Here is a 24,506-nt window from a genome sequence, read left to right as displayed (position 1 = left end):
TCCTGGATACGAAATGCGGTGCTCGTAATAACAGCATGATTGAAATCTAGAACTTACGCCATCGCTATGCAATATTATGGTGTACATGTATATGACAGTAATAGTCTCTGTGCAAGGCCACACCACCCTATACGCTTCATCGCTTCCCCTTGTTCTCGATCCTTTTTAGATAGCCTTGCTTCGGACCGAGTACTCCACGAGTGAAATAGCTGGACACGTCCATTGCTTTATGTGCACGCTTATAGCTCCGTCTCATCCTGGCTCGAAAGGTCATCGGCAACACCAGAGCGTCGTGAAAATTTGCAGGTATGTTGAGTTCTCTCTGGATATCTTCTGAGGACAAGTCGAAAGTCCTAGCAATGTTCGCGGCCCATGCGAGAAGGTTTTCCAATTCAGCATCGGCGTCGTTTGAAAGTGCTCTCGAGGATTGCTTGTCGGCCAGCGCACCTCTCACCAGGATTTGCAAGGTGTGAAGGTCAGGCACTACAATCGGATTCACCGTGAGATTGTCTTGGTCTGGGTCATCATAACCAATTGAATCAAAGGGAATGTCTGAGGATGGATCTTCCACATGGGCGGCAAGTGACGACAACATATCTGAACCTTGCGACAGTCGACTGCTGAGAGAAGGAACATCGGAATCGATTGACGGGATTCGAATTGAGTCGTTCGGCAGTCGAACTTCTCCAGACTCTGCTGATTGCATCACACTCGCTTCTGGTGTATCCTCGAGGTTTTCAGAGAGAGAACCTGCTTGTTTACTGACTGATCCAGACGTAGTAGAGCGCATGCGTCGACTTGATCGGGGATCGTGTTTGTGTTCTTCGGCCCCGAGTTGAGGAAGCTGCGACAGGCCATCATCACCGAGCGTCGTAGGGTTTGATAGACTGGGCAATTTGCAAAATATGTCCCACATGCGGCGGCCCTCTAGAGCACCTTTGACCTCGACGACTGCGGAAAAGATAGCATGAAATGTATCCAAGTCAAGGTTCGGACTGTTGCTGACAGGAAACTTGTTTATGTAGGAAGCAGCAATGTCTCGTACACGGCTGTCCGGAATGTCTTCTAGGAAACGCAGCAGAAAGCCAATTTGTTGTCTAAAAGTCTTTTTCTGAAGGACGTTGAAGTCTGCTTTTGGCGCATCATAGCGACCGCTCAGAATCTGACCGAGAAACCTTTCGGCTTGTTTGAGATCAGCATCGTCCGGATCATATTGCTCCTGCCGCTGTCGCTTTGTTTCTGCTTCAAGCCGCAATATCGCGGATGCCAAGTTGGCGACGATGCCCGGACTGTAGCCGCCCGCCTCGGACCTTTTCAATCTCTGAAGAAGAAAATGGACATCATCCCATGCACGAAAATGGATTTGAGCATTTGCAAGAGCTCTCAGAAGGTTGACTGTTGGCTTCCTTCTCGACTCTCCGGATCCGGCTAAGATCGACTTCATGAGGAAGATGTCGTCCTTAGCAGCTGCATGATGACTGAGCGCGATCGCGATAGACGGTCGCCCATGGACCTCAACCGGCACTACAGGGCCATCGATGTCGGAAGAATAGAGTAGCCAGTCACTCAAGCCGAACAGCTTAGATTTCGTCGCCATGTTGATGACCAGAGGAAGCTTGTACTCGGGGAGTTGACCATGTGAATTGATGAAGTCGGTATGGCGCTGTGTAGGTCTAGAAGTGAAGAAGCCGTCCTTCGGTCCTACTTGAAGTGACAGAAACTCGCCAATAGCTTCGAGTTTGCTTGCATCAACCTGCTTTTGGAGTAACGTGAGGGTACCCACAGCTTTGGTGGTAAGACTGGATTCGATGTAACGTTGTAGGGACTGATGGAGGATGCCTGCCTCTAATGCAGAATGCTCCAATATGTAGTCGACATAAAATCCTGGCTTTCCGAAACGGAGTGCTTTCGCACGTTCCAGGGTGCGCAGGACCGACACATCAGATGCCCATTTGGCCAATGCATCGGGGCTTGTCTGCAGGCGAAAGTTCTCGGTTTGGAAAATGCGCACAGTCAGATAATCGAAATAGCCCGGAGCAAGTCCATGCGGTTCAAGAAAAGCCACCACCTCGCTGATTTTGTCTTGGACGTCAGCGATGGTCAGTCCGCTATACGCACAACCTTGATCTATGCTATTGATCAAGCAATCAACAAGGGCAAGGACAACCTCAGCACTTATGGTTGTGGTAGGCTTCTCGACTGATGACTTGTCTCGACTGTAGCCTTCGATTGGACCTGCAGTAGATCCTCCATAATTGGGCTTGACCTGCTCCCAGTCGATTTGATGGATCTCGTTCTCTGTAGCATGGCCACCAACCGTCCAATGGATAGCAGACCATAAGTGGTTGGAGTCTCGACGCAAAGCCTGGATGATGCGAGCTCCAGCGGACGCAAGTCCTCCCTCCACACAGCACCAAAGTATAAACTCAACCCATACTGCTGGTGCAAGTTCCCGTATTTTGAGGCGGAAGCGACTACCTGGAACATCTGAGAGAAGGTCTTTATGAGTCTTGCCCTCCTTCAACAACCGAGAGATTTCCTCATCCTGCGAAGCACGCCAAACAGTATCTGAAAGAGTCGACAGGATCCTTGTCGACAATAAACTTAGTATCGGCGGATATTGAATGGTTGTTGGTGCTTGTGGCGTAGCATATGTGTAAACAGAGGCTGGGACCAGGCCGACATGATGAACTCGCGCGATGATCTGATGGACCATGTACATGACCTGCTTAGCCTTTTCCGCCGAGAGGTGCAATGAAGCTATGACGAGATTCGCCAGCATCGGCCACATTAAATGCATGACTGCTTCATTGCCACTTGCACCTTCTCTGCCGTGATAAACGCTTGCGAGTGCTACTGAAGACGAGATCCGGACGTAGGCTTCGGGAGCAAGGTCTATTGGCGCCTTCAAGAGCTCAGATAATGGAGCTGACGGCCAGCGAATGTTTGAAGGCGGTTCCCGGGCAGTAGACTGGTCGGCCCGATTTTGTGCTGGTTCCAGTATCTTGTTTGCAAGATAGATTACCGCTTTGTGCCGATGCTGGGTTAATACCATGTAAGTCAGGATATCCAGACCTTTGCTGCGTTGCGCTGTTTGGAGAATCTCAAGCACTTCCTGTGCATCATTTTGACGATCGAATACGGTGCGCGATCCCTCCCGGAAGGAAAGATTCAGATCCCTCGGCAAATATTTCTCTAGCAATGCTACCCAGTACTCGTGATCTTCTTCCGTAGGCTTTGAATTCTTTGGATGTTCATCTCGTGTTACCGCTTTTGCAAACTCCTGTGCTTTCGGGAGGTCGATGGACGGAGCCTGCGATGCAGGCGGCGCCGCATCTTGTTTCCAGATTTGTGCTGTCGAGAACGATCGAGAGACGAGCTTCGAGGCATTGTGTCGCCGAACTGAGATCGCAGGATTGAGGTTTTGCTGATTGATGGAGGATGCTCGGGAGGCGCGCTGGGGGCAGTGCAGATATCCTCTGATCTGAGCATGTTCAACCCATCTGCGCATGACCTGGGAAACACGGACGAGAACACATCGGCATAACCTCCACAAAATCAATTTGAAGTGGAAGGGCGGGCTGAGCCAACAATATACCAAGTCAATCGTGATGGCTCATATATACATGGTGGACCAGACGTTCAATGATGTCTACACTTTTTTTCCAAGTCGCGCGACAGACCACAAAATTGCGCCCCAAATGTCGGATCTAGGTACGGTGGAACACAGTACGGTGGGTGGTCGTTGGTGCCAGCCTCGCCCGTCAATGCCCATTCTCGCCGTCGCCGGTGCGAGCACTCAGAAATCCAACAATGGGGTAAACCCCTCACCTCACCTCAGATTATTGTACTCATAGAGCAGCTCCCCCATCATCATCTCTACATATCGTCCTGCGATACCCGACCTCAGAGTCCTTCCTCTCCGAACTCAATTCATCGATTGCTCAAGGCAATCCTGCTTAGCCGTGAAAATGAACGGCATACCACCACGTGCGTGCTCAACCAAACCAGCCTGCTGACAATGACTTACACAATGCGCAGAAATCGAAGCCTACAACCAGAAAATGCGCGAGTCGTTGTATGTGTCTCTCAGACCCTATGCATTCGATTCTGTGAAATGCTAACACGACTCTTCCCCTCAAAGCTACGCAGCCGCAACTCCGCTGAACATTACCCTCTTCGCTCTCCTGGCTACATTTGTATACTTCCGCATGCGACCAAAAGAACCTCCGAGTCTTCCCAAAGGCCCTGCCCCGATCGTCTTTCAGACCTATACGCCGCGTACTCTGCTCAAATCCAACGGCCAAAACAATGCACCGGTGTACCTGGCCGTCAGAGGCAAGGTCTACGACGTAAGCAGCGGGCGTAATTTCTACGGTCCTGGTGGGCCATACGAAAACTTCGCTGGTAGAGACGCCACAAGGGGCTTGGCTTGCCAGAGTTTCGACGAGGATATGCTGACGAAAGACCTCGATGGGCCATTGGACACTTGCGAGGACTTGACACCGGAGCAGATCGAGAATCTGAACGGATGGATCGAGAGATTTGATGAGAAGGTAAGTGCTTAACATCCAAAAATGGCTAGATGTGAATCGTAACGCTGACACTGTATTAGTATCTTGTGGTTGGCAAACTGATGGCGTTCAAGAAGACTGACTTCCATTGACGAGTCAACACGTAATCATTAAAGGATGGAGAAAATGATAAATACACTAATCATACTTTTCGCATTGTGTTATTGCTATCATAGCTATCAAGCTCTAGAGGTACAGTCCGTAAAGCCGTTACCAGCCCATCTCCGTGTCATGTCATGATCGTTGATTAATCAACCGACTCTCCCCGCCTGTTCCGCCGCATTCACCGTCTACCATATTTCAGGGTATCAATTTTACGGACCAAATATCCATTCCTTACAATTCACCCTTAGCAGCGCTCTTGGAGGCACTCTTGGAAGCAGCGCTGGCAGCCGAGCTGGCACTGTAGGCACTGTCGGTAGCGCTCTTGGACGCCACGCTAGCAGCTGAGCTACCACTTGCGGCAGCAGTCGCGACAGCAGAGGCACCTGAGCCCTGGATCTGTCCGAGAACCCATTGGACACCACCCTTGATCCGCTCGTAGATGGATCCTGTAGGAGAGGTGGTGCCATATCGGAAGTAGTTGGCTTGCTTCTTAGCTTGGGCTCGAAGCTCGTTGGTGGTGGAACCTTGGTAGTTTGGAATACCGTAGTTGTCAAGGTAAGCCTTGAGATCACTGTCAGACCAGGTGTCGAAAGTGGTATCCTTTGCAGCATCAGTCTGCTTGGCAAGGTAGCTGGTGACAGAGGCATAGCTAACACCGCCGGACTTGGATGCGGAAGCGTAAGAGTCTTGGACTTGCTTGACAAGTTCGTCACGGTTTGCGTTGGCATACTTCTTGGCTTTCGTGCCATGCGACTCCAGGTAAGACCGGAGGTTGTCGACGGTCCATGTATCGAAGGTCCAGGCAGACCAGCCGGTAGCCGCCTTGTGCTTGTTGAGTCTTACTTGGGCCAGGAGCTCATCCTTCTTGCCACCTTGAGGAACTGGAACACCACGAGCATCGAGATAGGCCTTCAGGCGGGATTCGGACCAGGTACCGATTGCGCTCTCGAAGGCTTGGTCGACCATGAGAGATGCATCATCGGTAGCCTTAGCAAACTGGTTGCCAGCAGAGGATGTGGCTGCACCGAACGCAGAAGCAGCGGAACCAGATGCAGAAGAGGCTCCTGAGGACAGAGCTCCAGATGCAGAAGAGGCGGTCGAGGACAGAGACCCAGAAGCCGATGAGGCTGACTTCTCAAGCGCGGAGCGCTGCTTGCGAGCGAGAGCGACCAATTCGTTCTTCTTGCTGCCTTGTGGAACAGGGACTCCATGAGTGTCCAAGAAATCCTTCAGCTTGCTGTCAGACCACGCGTCGAAGAGAGCATCGCTGAGGCTTGCTTGCGCACTGGCGGCAGATTTGCTTGCTACCGAAGAACCGCTCGAGTAGGAGGCGCTGGCAGCAGAAGCTGCTGATTGACTCTTGAGGGAAGCCAATCGACCATTGCGTCGAACATGAGCAATAAGCTTGTCACGAGTGGAGGGTTGAGGGACGGGAATGCCACGTTCGTCGAGGTACTCTTTGAGATCAGACTCGGTCCAGGAAGTATAGAGCCAGTCACCAGGGTAGTGGTAGTATTCGCCAGTTTTCTTTGCCACAGCTTCGTAGTTTTGACGGACAGAGGACAAAAGGCTATCTCTGGTACGTGGCTGAGGTGCAGGAATACCGTGATGATCGAGGAACGACTTCAAAGACGAGTCTGTCCATCTGTTCAATGGTTAGGGGATGGACAACCATCTCAGAGGGGAAACACCTACGTGTCAAAGATCCAGTCCTTGACATTGCCAAAGCTGTCGGAGGCTTTGTCTCCACTTGCAACGACTGGTTCGGCCACCTTCGACTGCCAGTTTGCCTTGACGAGGTTCTCAAGATCTTTTCTATCGGCAGGGGTAGGATAGGGAACATCGTGGTCTGAGAGCCATCGTTCGAGCTCAGTCTCATGCCATTTGTTGTAGGCTGAGAGTTAGTTAGCATTGGTCAATCACATGTGAAGATGAAGTGAGCATACCTGTTTTGCCAAACCAACTGCTAGCAACAGCAACCTCAGTCGAGGCGAGCGCGACAACGAGGAACTTGGAGAAGGAGAACTTCATCGTGATGATAGTTTCCTTGAAGCTTTTCGTATGAGGATAAAATGGGGAGAGGAAAGAGTTTGGGAAAGAAGAAATATTAGGGAGGAAACAAAAAGTCAAGGAAGGAGCAAGTGACAGCGTGTTTGTGCCGGTAGTTTGACGTCAGAGCGTATTCACCATCAAGTTCACTTAGGCGATAACAAGTGGTGGGCTGTTCATCATGTGCACGGTGTGGCGCAAAAAGGAGCAAGCTACGACATAGTAGTTCTAGGCAGCAGGTCGGTGCGCCCCAGCAGTGTCACAGCAGCAGCATTTCGATTTCAAGCTGTTTCCAGGCCAGTCAATCTCCAACGATGACGGTTGGCAAATCCGACGAAAGAGAAAAGACATCGTGACGATGACCATTGACGCGATTTGCGGGGAAAGACACCCAAATTTCTAACCACGCTATACGTCATGCTACGGGTGGTGATTCCATACTATTTTCGCTACCAATTGACGGTCAAGATCAGAGATTGAGTGTACCACGGACGAGGATAGAGAGATTGTTTTGATAGCGAGCGCTTGCCGTCAGTACAAGATAATGTATCTTACAGTACGTCGAAAACGTACCTGTGGTCATGAGGATATTATAGGACATCTCAACACGTGAAGCGTGGCTTATGTACCTATCACGCCCCGTACTCCATTTATCTTGCACCATCGTATGGAGCCTTGGCGTTATCGCAATGAGATCATAACATTCTTCCGTGCTTGATCTTACTATGTGATAGACTCCATTCGAAGCTATCACAGTAAACTGTCTTGACTGTATTGCAAAGCCACAGACAATAATTTCAAAGTCGGTATATTCAGAAAATCATTCCAGTACGCCATTAATCCAGTCTGTTATCTCTGAATCCGCTCACCATGCAACCAATCTTGCGTCTGGCCATCAGAGCACCCCGAGCTCCTAGACGTGTTCCCATCCTATCTTATACCGCTCAACCACGACGATTTGCACACCAAGACTATGGCAGTAAACAATCAGGCATGGAGCAGGGCACGGACGAGAAGAACCCAAAGGTAGACCTCGAGCATCCTGGTCCAGAAGCTCCTGCCAAAAAGGGCTCGTCGTCGTCGTCGCCGTCCTCATCATCATCATCCTCCTCCTCCTCCTCCTCCTCCTCCTCCTCCCCCTCCCCCTCGTCTTCGGAGACACAACAATCATCGAGCAGCTCTTCAGACGAAACCCACGGCGCGAGACCAGCAATCCATCGACCTAAGTCCGCCGCTGAAGAAGATGACCCGGAGGTGAAGAAGCACAATGAAGATATGGAGAACAGACATGAGCGGTCGGTCAATCAGTTGGGTGAGAAGGACAACAAGGTGAACAAGAACTTCTGGAAGGGTAGGTGAATCAAATCTTCGTCGCTTTGCAAGCTGACATTCAAAAGGCGATGTCGGTCAGAAAGACACTGGCAAGTCCGACCAGAACAGTGCTGGCGGGCAATGAGAAGTGGTCGTATGAGCACGATGTACCAGGACGGCATCCTGCGGATCTCTTGGTAACGCCAACTGGACTCAGGGCCGCAATCGGGAGCTGGAGTCATGGGATACTCAGAATATTGCCTCAGCATTTGAACAAAGGGCGTACTTGATTGTGGCAGCTCGAGCGAAACTCTCGCATCATCCCCTCTTCAGCCGGAGAATATCTTGAAGCTGGATTTTCCCTCTCTGACCCCATCCTGCTTGGCCATGCTCCACGTCAGGTCTAACACGCACGTACCATGACTGAGCCTTTTGGTCCAACTCCTCATTGCTCAATGTGACCGCCCAGCTCTGTAAAACAGTATCAATGGCTTTCAGCGTGATTGCTGCCGCTTCTTCCCTCTTACTGGCCAAGCTTTTGGCGGTTCCCTTCTTAGCCGCTTGTTTGCCCTTCTCTTGCTCGCTGGACGCTGAATTATCCTGTTCAACGACGATCATCGACTTCAAAAGGTAATTTCGTGCTGCGAAAGGTTTGTGGATGGGAGGACCGTCTTGCCTCTTGCCTCCGTTTCCTGCTGTTAGTGGTCCGTTCGACCGGCGGAGGGCTTCAAGGTCCAACCCCCAGAAGGCTGTAGTGGGAGCACTGAATTCAGCTTCGCTACTGGAAACGACATGTCTGCGCATGACAGCAACTTCTCTTCCCATTATCTTGACCTTTGGCTGACCGAGAGCCCATCCATCCTCTTCTGCGGTCGGCCCAGATGTCAAGCCAAGATATTTCGCTTTGCTCTGCGCACCAGCACTTACGACCGCTTGCGCCATGCTCCAGCGACTTGAAAGCGGTTGCTCAGCGTGAGTATAGGCAAGCACAGCGATGGTAAAAGCGAGGAACAGAGGCGCTCGATTGGTCTCGATCGTCGTGGTTTCGATCTCGTCGAAGGAGAGATCCGAAAGCGGCAAAGCCAGTGCCTCTTCATCATCGAGTACATTGGATTCCCCTTTAACGCGCTTTGATGCAGGAGAACTTGCTTCAGAAGAGGGGCGCTTTCTTGGATTGACTACGCGCTTCGCGGCATTGATCACCTGCTTCAGCACTTTGTCGTCAGTAAACACAGTCTGCAGGACCGCTTCGTCAGCCTTGGAGATGCTCTCCGGGGTATTGAATTGCTGTTTCCGAAGAACATTTATCTTAGACATTGCTTCAGCAAGCGGGATTTTGGCATCTTTGGTCAAAAATCGGAGCAACGCCTGCACCTCAGCAGCCGCCGCCATTCTTGACCCGGTGAAGACTCAACAGGCAAAAGACACGGCCACAAAATGGTAGGATTAATGTAATGACAATCTCCTATGGTCAGTGCGGAAATATCTGCTGATGGGTGATAAACCGAGTCAAAGGTCCGGCCACCAAGTGGATGTCAATGGCAAATCAACCGCCGCCAAAGTACCTGCCAAGTCTCTGCGCTTTAGAGGATCAGGCTAAGCCTAGAAAATCGCCCGTACCATATCTGAACCTCAAGTCATCACTACCGAGACGACCTTTCAGAGACTTCACCTCCCACCACCTCCTTCCCTCCTGCACGCTCGCCCCCCTCCGGTACCTCCGACAGCTTCGAGATAGTCCTATACCACTTATATCCATCCAGGATAGGCTTCAATCGCGTTCATTGGCATTGGAGTCTAGAAAGGGGTGGCGCAGCGCCCAATGGCGCGACGACCTCCGACCTTGGGATCGTTACCAATGGAAGAGATCAATACATTAAGGCGACTGTCGATCGAAATCCCTAATCCCAACATCTTCAGTGACGAATACGCTGTCAACCCCTTCGACGCCCCGTCGGACCACAGTCCGGTCGATTCGATTGACAGCCGACCGGAACAGCTCAACCTCAGCAGCGATCTACGGCATCGTTCTCCCTCAATCAACCGTTCCTCCATACCCGAAAGAAACAATCACACTCTTCGCTCCGCGGATCCCCACCGGGCCATATCACTCTCGTCCCGTTCCATGGCAGACACCCAGCGAACACTAAGCACATCCTCACGGCTCTCCATACCCCGAAGCCAGAGCCCTTATCGAGGGCCGACGGCACCAAGCCAGCCATATGGCATGTATTCACAAGTAACCCGTGCCTCGAGCATCGCAAGTGAATCGACGATCAGGCCTGTGGAGCGACCCTTTTTATCACATACCGCACCCGAACATCCGTACTCTATGTACCCGCAAAACACGGTACCTGAAGAAGATCTCGATCAAGATACACATGTACCTCTCGGATTCCCGGTCCTAGGCCTTCACTCGGGTTCCAACTCGACTGGAGATGACGCTGGTGATATCGTGGGGACTGATGGGCACGTCGAACAGCTACCTCCCTATAGTAGGTATGCCGACAACGTTATTGCAAAGGGCGACATGGCGAGATTAGACGCGGCAACGACTATGCAGCATTCAGGGTCCGGGTCTCCTGTTCAGCCTGCCGTCTCTCCGGCATCAGATGTCGAATTGACGACTGTTGGAGCAGGTGCTCCCATGGAAGAGGTGGCCAGAAAAGAGGGATTTGTTCAGAAGAAATTGAAGAGATCGTGCTGCGGATTGCCTTTATGGGTATGGCTGGTACTGGTTCTGGTGGTCTGTCTGGCAGCCGTTCTCGGTGGTGTGATTGGTGGTGTCGTAGGGAATCAGAAGGGAGCACAAAGTGCTGCGTATGTCCATTCCATCCCATTCAATGAGGAGTGCTAAAACTGGTACAGGTCTGCTACCACTACCGTGTGGCTCGACGCCGATCCCGCCTCCACAGGGCCTTCGACGCCGTCTTGCCCGACCGGACACTGGACAATACCTCTCAACAACACTGATCAAGTCAGTTCCTGCGTTGTTGGCGGTGCGCCTCAAAGCGTCTGGGACTGCATGGACTTTGCGAAACTCGGTATCAATATTTTCGACAGCGGCCAGAACGGAAGCCATCCAGGGCCCCCTTTATCGGTGGTGTTTGACGATTACTCCTTGAGCCCACAGTTGTTCAGATATGGACCGCAACCCCCCGACTTTAATGGCTCAGCGTTCGTACTAAAACCCTTCAACGACAAAGACGATGATCAGTTGGGAATCGCCTTGTTCTTTAGTGTTCTTTTTGATAAAGTTAATATCTGTGAGTGAAGAATTCGGATTCTACGAAGGTTGACGACTAACAATGGGATTAGTACCGGCCTACGCGCTCACCACCCCCAGTGCGGGTTCGAAAAGGTCGCTACCTGCTGCCGAGCTGATGAAGCGGGATGCAGACTGGATGGGATCCTATCTCAGTGTTGGCGATCAACCATGGTATTGCTTCTGGAATTCCACGATCAGCGAGTTCTGGATCTTCCTGGACGAGAATATGGACGGCACGAGCACAGCCAATGCCACCATCACGTCCTCCACTGGCATGGCAACAAACACAGCCTCCACTTCAAACCCAGCCACGTCGGCCGCATATACGACGTCGCCACCAACGCCAACGCCGTCGTCGGCTACGCAGACTGGTGCAAGCCCCAGTACGACAACAGGCGCGACGAGCTCGGATGGCTACTGGAATGGGGAGAAGATGAAGCGCTCAGCTGCCAGCGGAAACGGCTCAACAAGCTTCCCCAAGCTGGTCAAGATGCTTGAAAAGCGCAAACCCGGCCAGAATATCCAGCCATATTGTCAACAGATGCAAGTGCTCAACGACTGGCAAATTGTTCCTATTCCGACTGTGCAAACCATTGCGGTCGAGGAGTTAGAATCGACACAGTCTGCATCTGCAACTGCAACTTCAGGTGGCAGCAGACTGGCGATCCGTAAGAGAGACTCAACAGAAGGGGTAGGGTCAAACTGTCTCTGCGAATGGTTCAGTATATGAGGCCGAAAAAGAATTTGCTCCTGCCTTTTGATGTGTTTACGAGTAATGATTAATTTACGGTGGATGGGGTTTTCTTGTCTGGTGTATCGGTGTATATCAGCGAAAACATTTGCCAAAGCTTTTTGCAAATGTCTCTGGGATGGAAGTTGGAATTCTAGCGCTGTCCGCTGTCGAGAAAATGCCGATGGTGAACAGTTGGGATGGGCTTTTGGCTGGTACATATTTCTTGATCGTCGGAAGTCGAAATTGGGGACAAAATACTTGACATGATAGAAAGTGTCGACATCTTTGAAAGTTCTACCATGGTACATGCCTGGATTCAGATACTCTTTCTAGGTCGTTCATCAGAGTGCAGTGGCAATTATGCACTTCAAGCAAGAATGCGTGCGTCGAGCTGGCAGTTGACAACGTCCGACCAACGAATTAACAATCTAGTCCTTACAGCGTAGGTCACTGTTGTGCTTCATTGGGTTCCCGCTTTCACCGAGTCAACATTCGCCGATGGCTGGCTCGCGTACGTGGCGCTGACTGGACCTCGTCACCTGGCCTGCATGATATGTCTCAGCCCAACCTTCACCAAAGCATAATAAGTAGCCCTGGTCGTTGCCTCTCGTATGCTCACTCATAGACTTCTCCTGCATCTGGTGAACCTCCAGACCACACCTCACCGTTGACACACCACAGCATAGTCAGTCACATTGACTTTTTGGGTTCAAGGGACAGAATGGGACGACGCAAAGCACTTCTCATCGGCATCAACTACTTCGGGTCACAGCATCAGCTCGCAGGATGTATCGACGACGTACGCAACATGCAAGAATTTCTCGCGTCAAGGACTTACAGCAACCACGCAAGAGACATGGTCGTCTTGACCGATGACAGCGACCCACGGGGCCCCTACTTCCCAAGCGTGCATAACATCATTGCCGCCATGCGCTGGCTGGTTAGTGAGCCTGAGACCATGTGTTTCTTGCATTACTCGGGCCACGGCGGTCAGGTTCCTGACCAGGATCGCTATCGGTCGTCTGGGTTCGATGATACGATCGTACCTGTTGATTTCGAGGTAAATGGTCAAATACCCAGCGGCGCACTGCACCGGATGCTGGTTAGCGCTATGCATCCGTCAAGCACGCTGTTCATACTATTTGATTGTTGTCACAGGTCAGTGTCTATCGTTGGTGCATGTTCAAGACTCTGGCTAATCGCTCCTGGGTACACAGTGGGTCGGCAGTCGAACTTCCTTACGTTTACAGGACCGACGACGACGGAAACGTAAATTTGATGGATAATTTGAAACAAGGCGCGGAGCTTTTCGGTGAGGTTTGTGCTATGAAAGTCCTGCTCGAGGTGGGGCGTGGAACTGACAAGTGTTGCTATGTAGGCGGCTCATCTGATTCGAGGAGACATTGCGTTCGATGAGGTCGGTGAAGCGCGGCATCTACTTGCTGGGGCGACCAGCTTTTTCAGATCCTTGAAACATCAGTACGATGGCGACGACCGTGAAGGACTGCAGGAAGATGGCGATTTCGATGCTTGGGCCCAGGAGGGCAAGAGTGTGTTCATGTTCTCGGGATGCAAAGACGAACAGACGTCTGCTGACGCGTTCATCAACGGGCGCCACGTTGGTACGTTCAGAAATCTTGTCGTGCTAGAGAGGGCTGTACTGACTGCGAGGAACAGGAGCCATGTCATGGGCCTTCCTGGAGACAATGAAGATGGATTACAACTGGAGTGTTTCTTATGTGCAGATTTTGCAGAATACGAGGGACCTATTGCAGCAGCGTTACTCACAGATACCTCAGCTGTCATGTGGTTACCAGTTCAATCTGAATAGTCCATTCAGGATATAAATGACGAGGCTCGACCTTTTTGCCAAAGGTTCAAGAACGAATTGACAATTAAGAGGCTAGAAGGCGACTTTAAGCCGGGACCATAGCTGCATGCCCTGAGTACCGAGCATGCCTCGGTCGAGTTGGGGGCAATAAATCCTTGTGGCTGCAGTTTCAGCACTTTGGTGTTATATCCAACTGTGAGGGGCGACCGTTCCAGACCCGGATGGAATTCATGCGCGGAACTTTGCAATTCTTGGGATGTAGAGTCAGCAACGATGGAGGGTCACTCAGCGATGAGTTATGGAATCGAAAAGGAAATAGGCTCAAGAAACGAGGGCGAAGAAAAGAATCCTATTCGACGCCACATCTTGGCAATAACGTTAAAAAGATCTTGTTCGTGCTTGTTTTTGTGGCTTTTCCAGTAGAGTTTTAATGGCACTTCGTCATCTCTCCAGCGAACCAGGTTCCTTACGTGCCGGGAACAAAGAGGTGCTTTGCCCCTTGACTTATTTTCAACGTCCTTTTCTCCCTTTGCTAATCTTACACCTAGCTTGACGAGACATGAGGCACAGTATATGACCTGTGGAATACTACAAGCCAAGTCTGATGATCACCATGCCACCGAGAAACAAGCATTTTCACTGCCACTCGCGGGAACCTTTCAAAGATGAAAAGTTGGCGCTGGAACACGCTGAGGGGCCTCTCGGCTTCCTCAATCCAACAAGAGCCCATTTTCATTATCCTGTGCCATCAGGATCAGATAAGCACCTAGCGAAGGGTGATGAGAGCGAAAACAGTGATGTCAATGGCTATGGTGACCACAACCCCGAACAGCCAAATGAGCAACAAGATGACGAACCTGCCAAAAATGTAAAATTCTTGTGGCGCTCTCGCGATAACAGAAAGGGCCGACACGCACTGCTGGTTCAGCGACCTGAGGCGGGGCAAGATGCCCCTTTCCTGGTGCCACGGAAAACGTCACACTACAAGGAGATACTCAAGGTTATATGGTTGACCTTCACATATTTCCCCTTATGGGATATCTCATGGCTTGTGGCATTCATCTTCACGCTCGGTAGTGTGGTTTGGGTGCTGAACGTAAGTGTGCAAAGTCTGCTTTCGCCCGAAAATCCTGCTGATCATCCTCGCACAGGGTTTCTTTGTCTGGCTGCCGGTAGTCGCACCTTCAACAGAGTTTCCTAACGAGATCTATGTCGGAGGTGGTGTTACAGCATTTCTAGGAGCGATCATATTTTTCGAATTTGGCTCCATTCTCTTGTTCTTTGAAGCAGTCAATTCCAACAATTCAGGCTGCTTTGGCTGGGCAGTTGAACAGCTTGCGGAAGAAAAGGACGGTGGCCAACCCAAATTCCAATTCAGCGCGAACCTCGACCACTGTCGCCACCACCACCAGAACCGACGAAACTTCGTTGGCAAAAGCTCGTACCGGTTGGCGGAAGAGGCCCAACTGAAAGCGCAAACCACCAAAGATGGCAAAAGCTGGATATGGTTTCCATCCTGGCACGACCTCCGCACGCACTACCTCCATGAACTAGGCTTTCTCGCGGGTATAGCTCAGTTGACTGGTGCGACTATCTTCGGTGTTGCAGGATTCACCGCTCTACCGGGCATCCAGAACCATCTGACCCCTCAATGGAGACTTAACGCCGCATACTGGATCCCGCAAGTTATTGGAGGCACTGGCTTCATTGTTTCCAGCACATTGTATATGCTCGAGACGCAGCAAAAGTGGTGGAAACCTGCATTGAAGGTCTTGGGATGGCACATTGGGTTCTGGAATCTTATTGGGGCTCTTGGTTTCACACTGTCTGGTGCACTGGGAATGGCGTATGGCAACTCAGGTGCACAATACGAGGCCGGTTTGGCCACTTTCTGGTAAGTCCGACATTGCTGCCAGCATGGAGAACGACGTTGCTAATTGTGTCGCAGGGGCTCCTGGGCCTTCTTGATTGGGAGTTACATTCAACTTTACGAAAGTTTGGATACACATCCAGTGGAGGAAGTGTCATCCGCCGAGGATTTTAACAGGACTCAATAGTGTACAGCACTTTTGGGGCGTTGAAACTGTACATTAGTGTTGATTCCTGGAAAACAAAAATGGCTAAGTAATAAAGGGGGACGCGTTTGATGTCTAAAAGTCCAGTTTTATTGGGAGGATGCATGATTATTTGCGCTTGAAATTCGGAATTCAGCTGGCTTGAATTCGTCTCAATGTCTTCATATTGAGTCTTCATCGGAAGGTATACATACGTAATTTCTCACATTTCTAAGCCAAGGTGAAGATCACCTAGTTCGACATCTTATTCTCCTCGGCAAGAGACGCTGGATTAAAGGAGCTCATAATTTCGTCCAGGTCGCAGCAATAGCTAAAATGTCCGGTGGGTTCGAGGCTGAGGTTCAGCCTTGCGTCGGTTCTTCCTCCCGAAATACCTCGGTATTGCGCAAAAGCGTGGGGATTGCCATGAACTCCGCAACCGAGTCCATTTGACCTTGCCTGCACCTTTACCCAAGGACCGGTAACCGTTTTCCTGGCGGTTTAGCCGACTGCAAGTATCTTCCATCTTACTTTCTCTCATGCAATAACATCAATTTGTCTGCCCTTCCCTTTGCCATTCCAGCGCTAACCTCTGCACCCACTCCGAGATGGCTCAAAGAGCGCAGCAGATCGCTTCCCACCTCAACTTCCCTTCCGGGCTGCTGACTGGCCAGGTCGCCATTGTAAGCCGACCATGCTTCATGAGAGACCTGTTCCTGCGACACACAAGTCTGACTATGTATAGATCACCGGCTCAGGCCAAGGTATTGGTGCTGAATGTGCCCGCTTGTTCGCCAACGAAGGCGCAAAGGTGGTGGTCTGCGACGTCGACAGTGCCAAAGGCGAGGCCGTAGCCAAATCTATCAACGATGCTTCGCCGAACCGAGCCATCTCCGTCCCTGGCGACGTTACCGACCCCAACTACTTTCCCGTGCTGGTAAAGAAGGCTGCTGAATTTGGTAATGGCAAGATCCACATCATCGTCAACAACGCCGGATACACGTGGGACGGCGTCATTCACAAAATGACCGACAAGCAATGGGACACAATTTTGGCCGTGCACAACACAGCGCCCTTCAGACTCGTAAGAGAGGCTGCCAAGTACTTCCGAGTCAAGGACGGCGAGGCCAGATGTATCATCAACATTAGCAGCACAAGCGGCACGCACGGAAATGCAGGACAGGCCAACTACAGCTTGGCTAAAGCTGGTGTAACAGGCTTGACCAAGACCATTGCAAAGGAATGGGGTCCTCAGGTATGCTAAAAGTGACGGGAAAGGAAGATATGAGACACTGACATGCTCGACAGTTTGGCGTCCGAGCAAACACCATTGCTTTCGGGCACATCAACACCCGACTGACGCAAGCTAAAGAATCGGGAGCTTTCGTAAGTACTCTACTCTGCGAAAGACTGTGCCATTAATCACGAGACTTTCGTTTTCTTCCAAGTTTCAATGACACAACTTTCTGACAATTGGCAGATTACCACCCCGGATGGTCAACGCATTTCATTGGGTATCCCACAGGCACAACTGTCGAGCCGAAAGGGCGACGAGGAAGCTGCATATAAGGACATTCCCCTCGGTCGACCTGGAAGTGCCACAGAGGCTGCCAGCGCTGTTCTGGCAACGTGCAGTCCGCTGTTCGCATATGTGAATGGTCAGACGATAGAAGTCACTGGTGGCAGAAACATCTAGACTTGGAGTGTTATATATGAAGCCCAGCCTGAAGCAAGTCTTTGCGAGAGGGTGTATATAATAACGGATTATATGAACTAGAATTTGACTCCACAAAGCAGGGGGTTTTGGTTCATGGTAGAGAGTATTTTCTGGGTGGCAGTCACATATCATCGTGACCTTCGTTGAAGAACAGGTGCCTGACACACTAGAGTTGAACAGAGGAGACCTTTCTAGGCCAATAAAGACTCAATGTTGTGCTCTTTGTTGTCGGCGATATACAAAGGCACAATGCCTTTGCAAAGCGACAAGGATGTAAGTGAATGCCACAAGAATGAATGCCTTGCAAATGAGACAAAGGAGATGAGACCTTGTACAATGCACCTTGAATGAAAAATATCTATCAACCAAAGAAGTTGTCTCACAAGGGCAAAGAAACTGCCCTTTGAACGCCTGACCTGACTGACCGTAAGAACGGCTCCAACGTGCCTATAAATAACATGGACGATGACCGAGTAACTTGAAAGATCCATCAACCCAAACTCCATCCAACTTTCTGAGGCCTGCTGTCCAGTAAGCACCACTCCGCTTCGATCATATCAGAAAAATTCAACAGCAGCCCTCAGAAGGTATCATTTGCAATGGCCATCATCTCGAGAGAAATCACCACCGGTCCAGACACCATGACTCACCCTTACAATACCGTGGGCCTCAAAGGTAAGTCGGTTGCCAAGCTTCCAGTTCAGTCGACGAGACCTCAACTATATGTTGATACTGACATTCCTCTCCCATTGTTTGTGCAGAAGGCCGAGAACAAGCAATCAGACTCATTTCCGTTGTTCAAGGGTTGGATCTTCGAGATTCCACTTTCCAAGGCTGAGTTCACTTTCAACGTCCCAGCACCATGGCACCATGTCCATTGTCTGTGCGGAAAGTTGAGGACAGACAATCAAGCTTGAGAAACGCAGCAAGACCCGTAAGAGAGAGTATTGACATTGTTCGGAGAGATGGCTAGCTATTGCGCCCAATGATGAGTTGGTTGAGATGGGGGGAGATCAGGTAGGTGCAGAACGCAGTGAGATTCGGGTTGCCTGATGGGTGGCGGAGAGGCTTTTACCTTCTTTAATTGAGTTGAAGTTGATAGAGAACAATGACAAGGAGTTGCAAGTTGCATGTTTAATAATTCTTGTGGGGATAAAAGTGACTGAAGCGGAATTCCAACCGTAGTGGAGCCGGTACGGCAAATCGGTGGCGAGAGAGCAATGGTTCGGCCTCCCTTACCGATGTTCCTTACCGACGTCCTCGTCTACCTGTCGTTCTTATAAACGCGTTTCTTATTGCTCATGATATATCTGTTTCATTGTGTTTGACGACAATCTACTATCAACAATGTGCTTACCTTGATTTGAATATCTTGTCTACTTCTGAAAAACACCATATCCCCGAACCATGGAAAAACAAGATCACTATATTCAGCCAGGCACAGATGCTGGTACTGACACCGAAGCCAATATCCCCATCACCACTGATTTCGAGAAAATCGATCCGACAGCTCCAATCGGTACACCGTTGGCACCCGTCGAAACAGATCCATATGGAAGCCGGCCGGCATGTTTCAATAACCTGCTGGAAGAATGTCTCTTCGTCCTGACAACTACCGTCGCCGTGGGCCAATCTTCCATATTTTCAGGGGCGATCCTATGCATGACCAACACTATCGGCCAAGACCTAAACATGTCAGCAGCCGAAGTCTCTTGGATCAACGCAGCGCAAACCCTCGCTGCTGGAACATTTCTGCTCTTCTTTGGCCGGGTGGCCGACCTTTTTGGAAGACGACTGCTGTTCCTGCTGAGCCTGGGATTCTTCACCATCTGCCTCGTCATCATCGGTTTCGCAAAAAATGCAATGTATATGGACATTTTCTGCGGGTTACTTGGTCTCAGCTCTGCCGCTTCTGTGCCACCCGCAATCGGCAAGCTCGGTGCAGTCTACAACAAACCTTCTCGACGCAAGAACCGGGCATTCGCTTGCTTCAGTGCCGGTAATCCGGTCGGCTTCGTACTGGGCGCCTTCATCTCGGGCATCACAATGCAAGTCTCAAGTTGGAGAACGGCCTTTTGGGTCATGGCTATTATCTACGGGTTGTTCACGATTGCCGCGTGGTGGACTACTCCTCCCGACACTGAGCAGAGTCTCGGCGGGTTCAACAAGGCCACGTTCCTTAAATTCGACCTCTTTGGGGCTCTGCTTGCCGTTGCGGGAATTGCCATGTTCACTGCTTCGCTGACTTTGGCTGGTGATGCTCCGAAAGGATGGAGGACACCGTATGTGATCGCCTTGCTCGTCGTGGGCTTGGTCCTGGTTGGCGGCTTCATATACTGGCAAAGTATCTTCCGGTATCCTCTGATGCCGCTACAGGTCTGGAAAGACCGGAATTTCAGCCTGGTGGTGTCGGTGCTCTGTCTCGGGTTCTATGGATTTATCGGAAACACATTTTGGCTGACGCTCATGTGGCAACGAATATATCACCGGTCCCCATTGATGATTGCAGTGCACCTCCTTCCAGCCGGCATTGGAGGCATTTTGGTGAATTTGATCGCGGCGATCATCATGCACCGAGTCAGTAATCGACTCATCATGATTGTTGCGGCTTTCAGTGGTGCGGTATCTACGGCACTCTTGAGCGCCACATCCACATCCATATCATATTGGGCATTGACATTCCCATCTCTGTTGCTCGCTGTCCTCTCGCAAGATCTGGAGTTTACGGTCACAAACATGTATGTCATGTCGAGTGTGCCTAGTGATCAGCAATCTGTTGCAGGTGGCCTATTCAACACCCTCACTCGACTGGTGGCCACAATTGGTCTCGGTATCCAAACGAGCATTTTCAACAGCGCGGGCGGTGCAGCTTCAGGACCAGGCGCCTACCACTATAGACCATACCAGGCAACATTTTGGGTATCGATGGTCGGAGGAGTTCTTGCCTTGTTTCTGGTCCCATTCCTGACCATTGGAAAGCAAGGAAGGTCGTCGAAAACAGGTGCCGAAAAGCGCTAGGTACAGCTAGGTGTATTGTATAAAAGCCATGTTCGAACGATAGTTTTATAACATGTCATTCACCTGCGTGCACTTGTCCTGGGATTATCATGGCATGTAGGCTCGAGATATAGAGGAGCCTGTCAAGCCAGACCTGAACAAGGCTGTGGAGTCCACGGATTGTTCTGAACTGTCATGAATGCATAGGGGCTTGCAGGAAGTCATAAATCTGCTGCACATCCTGACCATCACATTCAGAGATGTGAAAGCCCCTTACGAAGTACTCATGCCTACCATAAGTACTTCCAGGGGACATGCCTGCAACATATTGCGCCCATTTGAAAATTGACTCTGCAGGTGCGGGACAACGCGGGCCAGACCGACGCGTATTCTGGTGACGAAAATGGACAAATAAACAATGTATGAACAAATCGAGAAAACAACGAAGTGATGACTCGAGATGCATGTTTGATGTGTCCAAATTGAGACCAGAGAAGTTTCTTTCTTTGTCGATTCGACAAGGTCACCCACTTGATCGCTTACACTCCTGAAATTGTGTGCATTGTTTCACTTTTGCTGCCAGGCTTCCTCCACCAATCGGCACCCGACAGAATTCCCTTTCTGATGTCCGGTGAACAACAGAATAGGACATTGTTCGCCCCTAGGCGATTCAAGAGATTCAACGCAGACTGTGACCACCTACCTGTATACACCTCCTCACTCTTTGCACGGCCAGTGACGATAAATTGAACGTCAAAGTCGGAGAGTGTCAGACTCCATCGGACATTCAGCATCAATCAGTTTGACCGAGCGTAATGACCTCTGTGGGATCCGTGCGTCGTCGCAAGTCATCAGCATCATCGTCTGAAGGACATTCTTGAAGCACAGATACCAGCCCAGCATGTGGAGGCGAAATAATAATGACCCTCAATTGGGCTATTATGTATACCCTGATGCGGACGAGCGATACTTAGAGACAATCCCGGAAGTCGAGTCTTTGTACAGTCGAGCGTCAAGAAGAAGCAGCGTCGGTACTGCTCTTCCAGAATTGCCATTGTACGTGCCTTCAGCCTTTGTCTTGTTATTCATGAAACTAATTCCACCATTGCAGTCGCGCTGTCCCTCCACTGAACGACCAAAACCCGATCTATTCTTACGACCTCGATTCGTCCAACCCTTATTCCCAGAACAGCACTCCGGAAATGAAACAAGCGCAAGAGACTCACCGAGAAGTGGCCAATGTCTCACCAATAAGCACACAAGACTCGACACATCACAATAGTTATGGTTCGGACGGCTCCCTTGTATCTCCTGTTGATTCTTCCTTCCCCCACAACGCACCCACGACACATTCACAAACGACGACCACAAGTCAAATACCCCGCATAATACCTCTGGCTGCCCCGAAATCCAACCGCGAAGATGTACCAAAGCGATGGGCGCTGCAAAAGGGTGAAGATGGAGCAACACGGTGGGACGAATATTCGGGTGAGCCAAACCTAGCAGGAAAACCGCCCTCCGCACGGCCAGGCATGTTACCAACACTCGAGCAACAATATCCACAGCTGAAGGAAAGAACACGTCAGATTCTAGCGAACTTGAAAGAGCGAGAGGCTGTAAAGAAGGCAAACTGGGGCAAAGTACCTCCACCTATCGAATCAGATCCTCTTGATCATCCCGTCCAACGACCTCCATGGAAAGGTGCCAGTGGGAGACACGCAATAGTCGAACCTGTGAAGAATAATCCAGCAGCAAGGACGAGGCCGTTAATGTTGGTTCAACGGCATAAGGAGGCCGAGGACAGCCAAAGAAGCCCAACATCAGAAGAAGACTCTATACCGCCAGGAAAGACACCCAGATCACCTATCGATGCCGTGTCATACGCTGCATCCACACTACCAACAGTCAGAGAGATCTCATCAGATGACGATATCAAGCCTGTTGCTCCTCTCAAGATAAGGAATACACCCAGAGTTGTTTCACCAGTACCTACAGAGAACCCCCGAGCGCTAGACAGCCCTTTTCGAAGTCCGGGACCAACAACCCGAATTTTCGAACTCGCTGCAAGTCCGGTTCCCAGCAATGTACAGGAATATGGGGCTGACAGCCCGACACTCGGGTCTGTCCGTAGCTTCCAGGGTCCTGAAAGAAGCTCAAGCGAAGAATCTATCACAATGAAAGCAGTACCAAACCCCCTGCAGCGGGAACCCGACAGCTCATCAAGCTGGAACACCTATGCATCGACTACTGTGGCACCACAAAGCCCCATCTCTCGAGCGGAGATGACTAGCAGTCCCATTCCCCGTGCCGAATTGACCGGCAGTCCTGTCTCAATGACTGAACAATCAGCTGTGCCGTCGCCCATCGCGCTACGCAAACGTGTGGCATCGAATAACAGTGTTCAAAAAAGCTACGACAATTCCAGCAGCATCTCACCCTTTTCGAATACACCAGGTCGCAGTTCGAGCCTTCTCCGCAAAGCCATCGCCGGGAACGAGAAACCGCGCGCCGTGAGCCTCATGTCCGGTCTTTCAGTCAGCAAATCGCTCCCACCGACCCCGGTTGAACTAGAAGCTGCCGACAAAGCCGGATCTCTCGAAGCTCGACTTGAGGACCTAGCGCGAAGGAAGCGGAACCTGCACAAAATCATCGCCGAGCTGCATGATTCCCTGAAAAGGAACGCGATCATCTACGACGCCAGGAAACGAAAGGAAGTCGACAAGATGATCACAAATATCAACATGGAACTCCAGGACGTTACGAATGAGGAACATGAAGTCTCTCTCCGATTGTACCGTGTTGTCAAACGTAGAGACAAGGATGAGTTCTATGAAAAGCCCACGGGGCTCTGGATCAAGAGGGTCACAAGCTGAACGAGAGAGCGTCACCACAAACGACACGGATGATTCCCGGTCTGTGTGCAAATATCGTGCCAGACTGAATCTGCCCCTCTACCAGGACAGACATGCGACTTGTAACGAACTCGGTCGCAGATGCTGCGCATCTTCAGTGGCAGGACATTCTCCATTCTAATGCATCACACTTGAGGAAGGGCATTGCACCAGGCTCATGCTCATATGGACAGCTTCTACCGACGCGAATAAGAGTACCATGACAAGCTCGGTCGTCTTCACAGCTCCAGCGCCAGCACATCTGCGCCTATCCACACTGTCCGAAGGAGTGTACCATTCCTCACACTACCAGACACAACATGTTCTACCCTTTCCTTTCCTGTCGCGACTGGACACGAAAGCAAACAATCGAATAGCAAGCGGACTTCTTCGACACTTTTCATTTTATCAGCACAGCAGCGGAGATACCTGTACACATATTGGATTTTGCGTTGCCTTCTTTTCTTCTCAGCGGCGAAAACGACTTCTTTTCCGACATTGGGCACAATAATAGCGAGGGCGTTGGGGTAGTATGACTGTGTATTCTCGGTGGACCTGGATACCGTGTAAGAATGGCAGCTATATGTGTGCCAGAATACGGAAGGAGGGATTGGGTTTCTGTGGTCGAGGTTGACGCGGCCGAACAAGTGTGAGAGTATTTAGAAACCCTGTTTAGACGAGGACGTCTAGTCATACAGGCAGCTGTTGAGGCCACGAACGAACGCAGCAACAAAGGCTAGCTAGAAATTTTGATGCCTTCTCTTGCCATCATCACGGAGAGAATAGCTGATACATCACCATTAAGTACTGTATTACGAACATGTACAAAGTAAACAAGTATCTGCACGCAGCCAGCGAACGTTGCAGATTCCAAATAGCTTGTATCAACGTATCAGCGCGCCTCGTTAATCATTCATCGCAATGCCATCTAGACACATCTGTGTCCATAATATACCTACAGGACAGGAGGCCCGCA

At 50.7% G+C, this 24,506-nt stretch overlaps 11 protein-coding genes across 11 annotated transcripts; 8 read left to right on the top strand and 3 right to left on the bottom strand.

Annotated features, from left to right (window-relative positions):
• Positions 1-51: 51 nt before the first annotated feature.
• EDD37DRAFT_617632 (uncharacterized protein) lies at positions 52-3,652 on the bottom strand. Its single transcript, XM_062815750.1, has one exon. It carries the CDS (start codon positions 3,509-3,511, stop codon positions 137-139), a length of 3,375 nt encoding a protein of 1,124 aa, XP_062675579.1. The 5' UTR covers positions 3,512-3,652; the 3' UTR covers positions 52-136.
• Positions 3,653-4,708, top strand: EDD37DRAFT_617631 (dihydrofolate reductase). Its single transcript, XM_062815749.1, has 4 exons — positions 3,653-3,990; positions 4,042-4,078; positions 4,145-4,556; positions 4,616-4,708. Exons 1-4 carry the CDS (start codon positions 3,972-3,974, stop codon positions 4,664-4,666), a joined length of 519 nt encoding a protein of 172 aa, XP_062675578.1. The 5' UTR covers positions 3,653-3,971; the 3' UTR covers positions 4,667-4,708.
• On the bottom strand, positions 4,680-6,953 carry EDD37DRAFT_64922 (uncharacterized protein). The gene is made up of 3 exons (XM_062818111.1): positions 6,626-6,953; positions 6,375-6,573; positions 4,680-6,324 (listed from the first exon to the last, which is right to left on the bottom strand). Exons 1-3 carry the CDS (start codon positions 6,708-6,710, stop codon positions 4,911-4,913), a joined length of 1,698 nt encoding a protein of 565 aa, XP_062675577.1. The 5' UTR covers positions 6,711-6,953; the 3' UTR covers positions 4,680-4,910.
• Positions 6,954-7,598: 645 nt separating this feature from the next.
• EDD37DRAFT_645433 (uncharacterized protein) lies at positions 7,599-8,184 on the top strand (the record flags this gene model as incomplete). The annotated part of the gene is made up of 2 exons (XM_062817629.1): positions 7,599-8,079; positions 8,126-8,184. 2 exons carry the CDS (start codon positions 7,599-7,601, stop codon positions 8,182-8,184), a joined length of 540 nt encoding a protein of 179 aa, XP_062675576.1.
• EDD37DRAFT_617623 (uncharacterized protein) lies at positions 8,078-9,536 on the bottom strand. The gene has a single exon (XM_062815748.1). It carries the CDS (start codon positions 9,429-9,431, stop codon positions 8,358-8,360), a length of 1,074 nt encoding a protein of 357 aa, XP_062675575.1. The 5' UTR covers positions 9,432-9,536; the 3' UTR covers positions 8,078-8,357.
• Positions 9,537-9,575: 39 nt separating this feature from the next.
• Positions 9,576-12,170, top strand: EDD37DRAFT_64865 (uncharacterized protein). The gene is made up of 3 exons (XM_062818043.1): positions 9,576-10,859; positions 10,908-11,305; positions 11,358-12,170. Exons 1-3 carry the CDS (start codon positions 9,862-9,864, stop codon positions 12,035-12,037), a joined length of 2,076 nt encoding a protein of 691 aa, XP_062675574.1. The 5' UTR covers positions 9,576-9,861; the 3' UTR covers positions 12,038-12,170.
• A 351-nt stretch (positions 12,171-12,521) lies between these two features.
• On the top strand, positions 12,522-13,964 carry EDD37DRAFT_64872 (putative metacaspase). Its single transcript, XM_062818053.1, has 4 exons — positions 12,522-13,198; positions 13,258-13,357; positions 13,419-13,662; positions 13,718-13,964. Exons 1-4 carry the CDS (start codon positions 12,762-12,764, stop codon positions 13,885-13,887), a joined length of 951 nt encoding a protein of 316 aa, XP_062675573.1. The 5' UTR covers positions 12,522-12,761; the 3' UTR covers positions 13,888-13,964.
• Positions 13,965-14,302: 338 nt separating this feature from the next.
• On the top strand, positions 14,303-16,202 carry EDD37DRAFT_617617 (uncharacterized protein). The gene is made up of 4 exons (XM_062815747.1): positions 14,303-14,358; positions 14,420-14,967; positions 15,023-15,765; positions 15,820-16,202. The coding sequence occupies exons 2-4, from the start codon at positions 14,476-14,478 to the stop codon at positions 15,926-15,928; spliced, it is 1,344 nt and encodes a 447-aa protein (XP_062675572.1). The 5' UTR covers positions 14,303-14,358; positions 14,420-14,475; the 3' UTR covers positions 15,929-16,202.
• A 176-nt stretch (positions 16,203-16,378) lies between these two features.
• On the top strand, positions 16,379-18,009 carry EDD37DRAFT_617616 (3-oxoacyl-reductase). The gene is made up of 4 exons (XM_062815746.1): positions 16,379-16,608; positions 16,671-17,180; positions 17,234-17,311; positions 17,406-18,009. Exons 1-4 carry the CDS (start codon positions 16,534-16,536, stop codon positions 17,619-17,621), a joined length of 879 nt encoding a protein of 292 aa, XP_062675571.1. The 5' UTR covers positions 16,379-16,533; the 3' UTR covers positions 17,622-18,009.
• Positions 18,010-18,909: 900 nt separating this feature from the next.
• On the top strand, positions 18,910-21,064 carry EDD37DRAFT_617612 (MFS transporter). Its single transcript, XM_062815745.1, has one exon. It carries the CDS (start codon positions 19,050-19,052, stop codon positions 20,658-20,660), a length of 1,611 nt encoding a protein of 536 aa, XP_062675570.1. The 5' UTR covers positions 18,910-19,049; the 3' UTR covers positions 20,661-21,064.
• A 301-nt stretch (positions 21,065-21,365) lies between these two features.
• On the top strand, positions 21,366-23,610 carry EDD37DRAFT_64700 (uncharacterized protein). Its single transcript, XM_062817807.1, has 2 exons — positions 21,366-21,695; positions 21,751-23,610. Exons 1-2 carry the CDS (start codon positions 21,541-21,543, stop codon positions 23,510-23,512), a joined length of 1,917 nt encoding a protein of 638 aa, XP_062675569.1. The 5' UTR covers positions 21,366-21,540; the 3' UTR covers positions 23,513-23,610.
• The last annotated feature ends 896 nt before the right edge of the window (positions 23,611-24,506 follow it).

This window comes from Exophiala viscosa, assembly GCF_022695815.1.
Source record: "Exophiala viscosa unplaced genomic scaffold EDD37scaffold_1, whole genome shotgun sequence".
Taxonomy (NCBI): domain Eukaryota; kingdom Fungi; phylum Ascomycota; class Eurotiomycetes; order Chaetothyriales; family Herpotrichiellaceae; genus Exophiala; species Exophiala viscosa.
The sequence above is the reverse complement of the archived record's forward strand: the minus strand, read 5'-3'. Positions and strand labels throughout refer to the sequence as shown.

Bases quoted from the DNA above. Each gene is read 5' to 3' on its own strand.
- EDD37DRAFT_617632 (XM_062815750.1), bottom strand. From the start codon at position 3,511: ATGCGCAGATGGGTTGAACATGCTCAGATCAGAGGATATCTGCACTGC.
- EDD37DRAFT_617631 (XM_062815749.1), top strand. The intron at 4,079-4,144 runs GTATGTGTCTCT...TTCCCCTCAAAG, and splicing joins CAGAAAATGCGCGAGTCGTT to CTACGCAGCCGCAACTCCGC. The intron at 4,557-4,615 runs GTAAGTGCTTAA...ACACTGTATTAG, and splicing joins TCGAGAGATTTGATGAGAAG to TATCTTGTGGTTGGCAAACT.
- EDD37DRAFT_64922 (XM_062818111.1), bottom strand. From the start codon at position 6,710: ATGAAGTTCTCCTTCTCCAAGTTCCTCGTTGTCGCGCTCGCCTCGACT. The intron at 6,574-6,625 runs GTATGCTCACTT...ACTAACTCTCAG, and splicing joins CAGTTGGTTTGGCAAAACAG to CCTACAACAAATGGCATGAG. The intron at 6,325-6,374 runs GTAGGTGTTTCC...ACCATTGAACAG, and splicing joins AAGGACTGGATCTTTGACAC to ATGGACAGACTCGTCTTTGA.
- EDD37DRAFT_617623 (XM_062815748.1), bottom strand. From the start codon at position 9,431: ATGGCGGCGGCTGCTGAGGTGCAGGCGTTGCTCCGATTTTTGACCAAA.
- EDD37DRAFT_64865 (XM_062818043.1), top strand. From the start codon at position 9,862: ATGGCGCGACGACCTCCGACCTTGGGATCGTTACCAATGGAAGAGATC. The intron at 10,860-10,907 runs GTATGTCCATTC...AAACTGGTACAG, and splicing joins AAGGGAGCACAAAGTGCTGC to GTCTGCTACCACTACCGTGT. The intron at 11,306-11,357 runs GTGAGTGAAGAA...CAATGGGATTAG, and splicing joins TTTTGATAAAGTTAATATCT to TACCGGCCTACGCGCTCACC.
- EDD37DRAFT_64872 (XM_062818053.1), top strand. From the start codon at position 12,762: ATGGGACGACGCAAAGCACTTCTCATCGGCATCAACTACTTCGGGTCA. The intron at 13,199-13,257 runs GTCAGTGTCTAT...CTGGGTACACAG, and splicing joins CTATTTGATTGTTGTCACAG to TGGGTCGGCAGTCGAACTTC. The intron at 13,358-13,418 runs GTTTGTGCTATG...GTTGCTATGTAG, and splicing joins GCGCGGAGCTTTTCGGTGAG to GCGGCTCATCTGATTCGAGG.
- EDD37DRAFT_617617 (XM_062815747.1), top strand. From the start codon at position 14,476: ATGATCACCATGCCACCGAGAAACAAGCATTTTCACTGCCACTCGCGG. The intron at 14,968-15,022 runs GTAAGTGTGCAA...ATCCTCGCACAG, and splicing joins GTGTGGTTTGGGTGCTGAAC to GGTTTCTTTGTCTGGCTGCC. The intron at 15,766-15,819 runs GTAAGTCCGACA...ATTGTGTCGCAG, and splicing joins GCCGGTTTGGCCACTTTCTG to GGGCTCCTGGGCCTTCTTGA.
- EDD37DRAFT_617616 (XM_062815746.1), top strand. From the start codon at position 16,534: ATGGCTCAAAGAGCGCAGCAGATCGCTTCCCACCTCAACTTCCCTTCC. The intron at 17,181-17,233 runs GTATGCTAAAAG...CATGCTCGACAG, and splicing joins CAAAGGAATGGGGTCCTCAG to TTTGGCGTCCGAGCAAACAC. The intron at 17,312-17,405 runs GTAAGTACTCTA...GACAATTGGCAG, and splicing joins CTAAAGAATCGGGAGCTTTC to ATTACCACCCCGGATGGTCA.
- EDD37DRAFT_617612 (XM_062815745.1), top strand. From the start codon at position 19,050: ATGGAAAAACAAGATCACTATATTCAGCCAGGCACAGATGCTGGTACT.
- EDD37DRAFT_64700 (XM_062817807.1), top strand. From the start codon at position 21,541: ATGTGGAGGCGAAATAATAATGACCCTCAATTGGGCTATTATGTATAC. The intron at 21,696-21,750 runs GTACGTGCCTTC...CCACCATTGCAG, and splicing joins GCTCTTCCAGAATTGCCATT to TCGCGCTGTCCCTCCACTGA.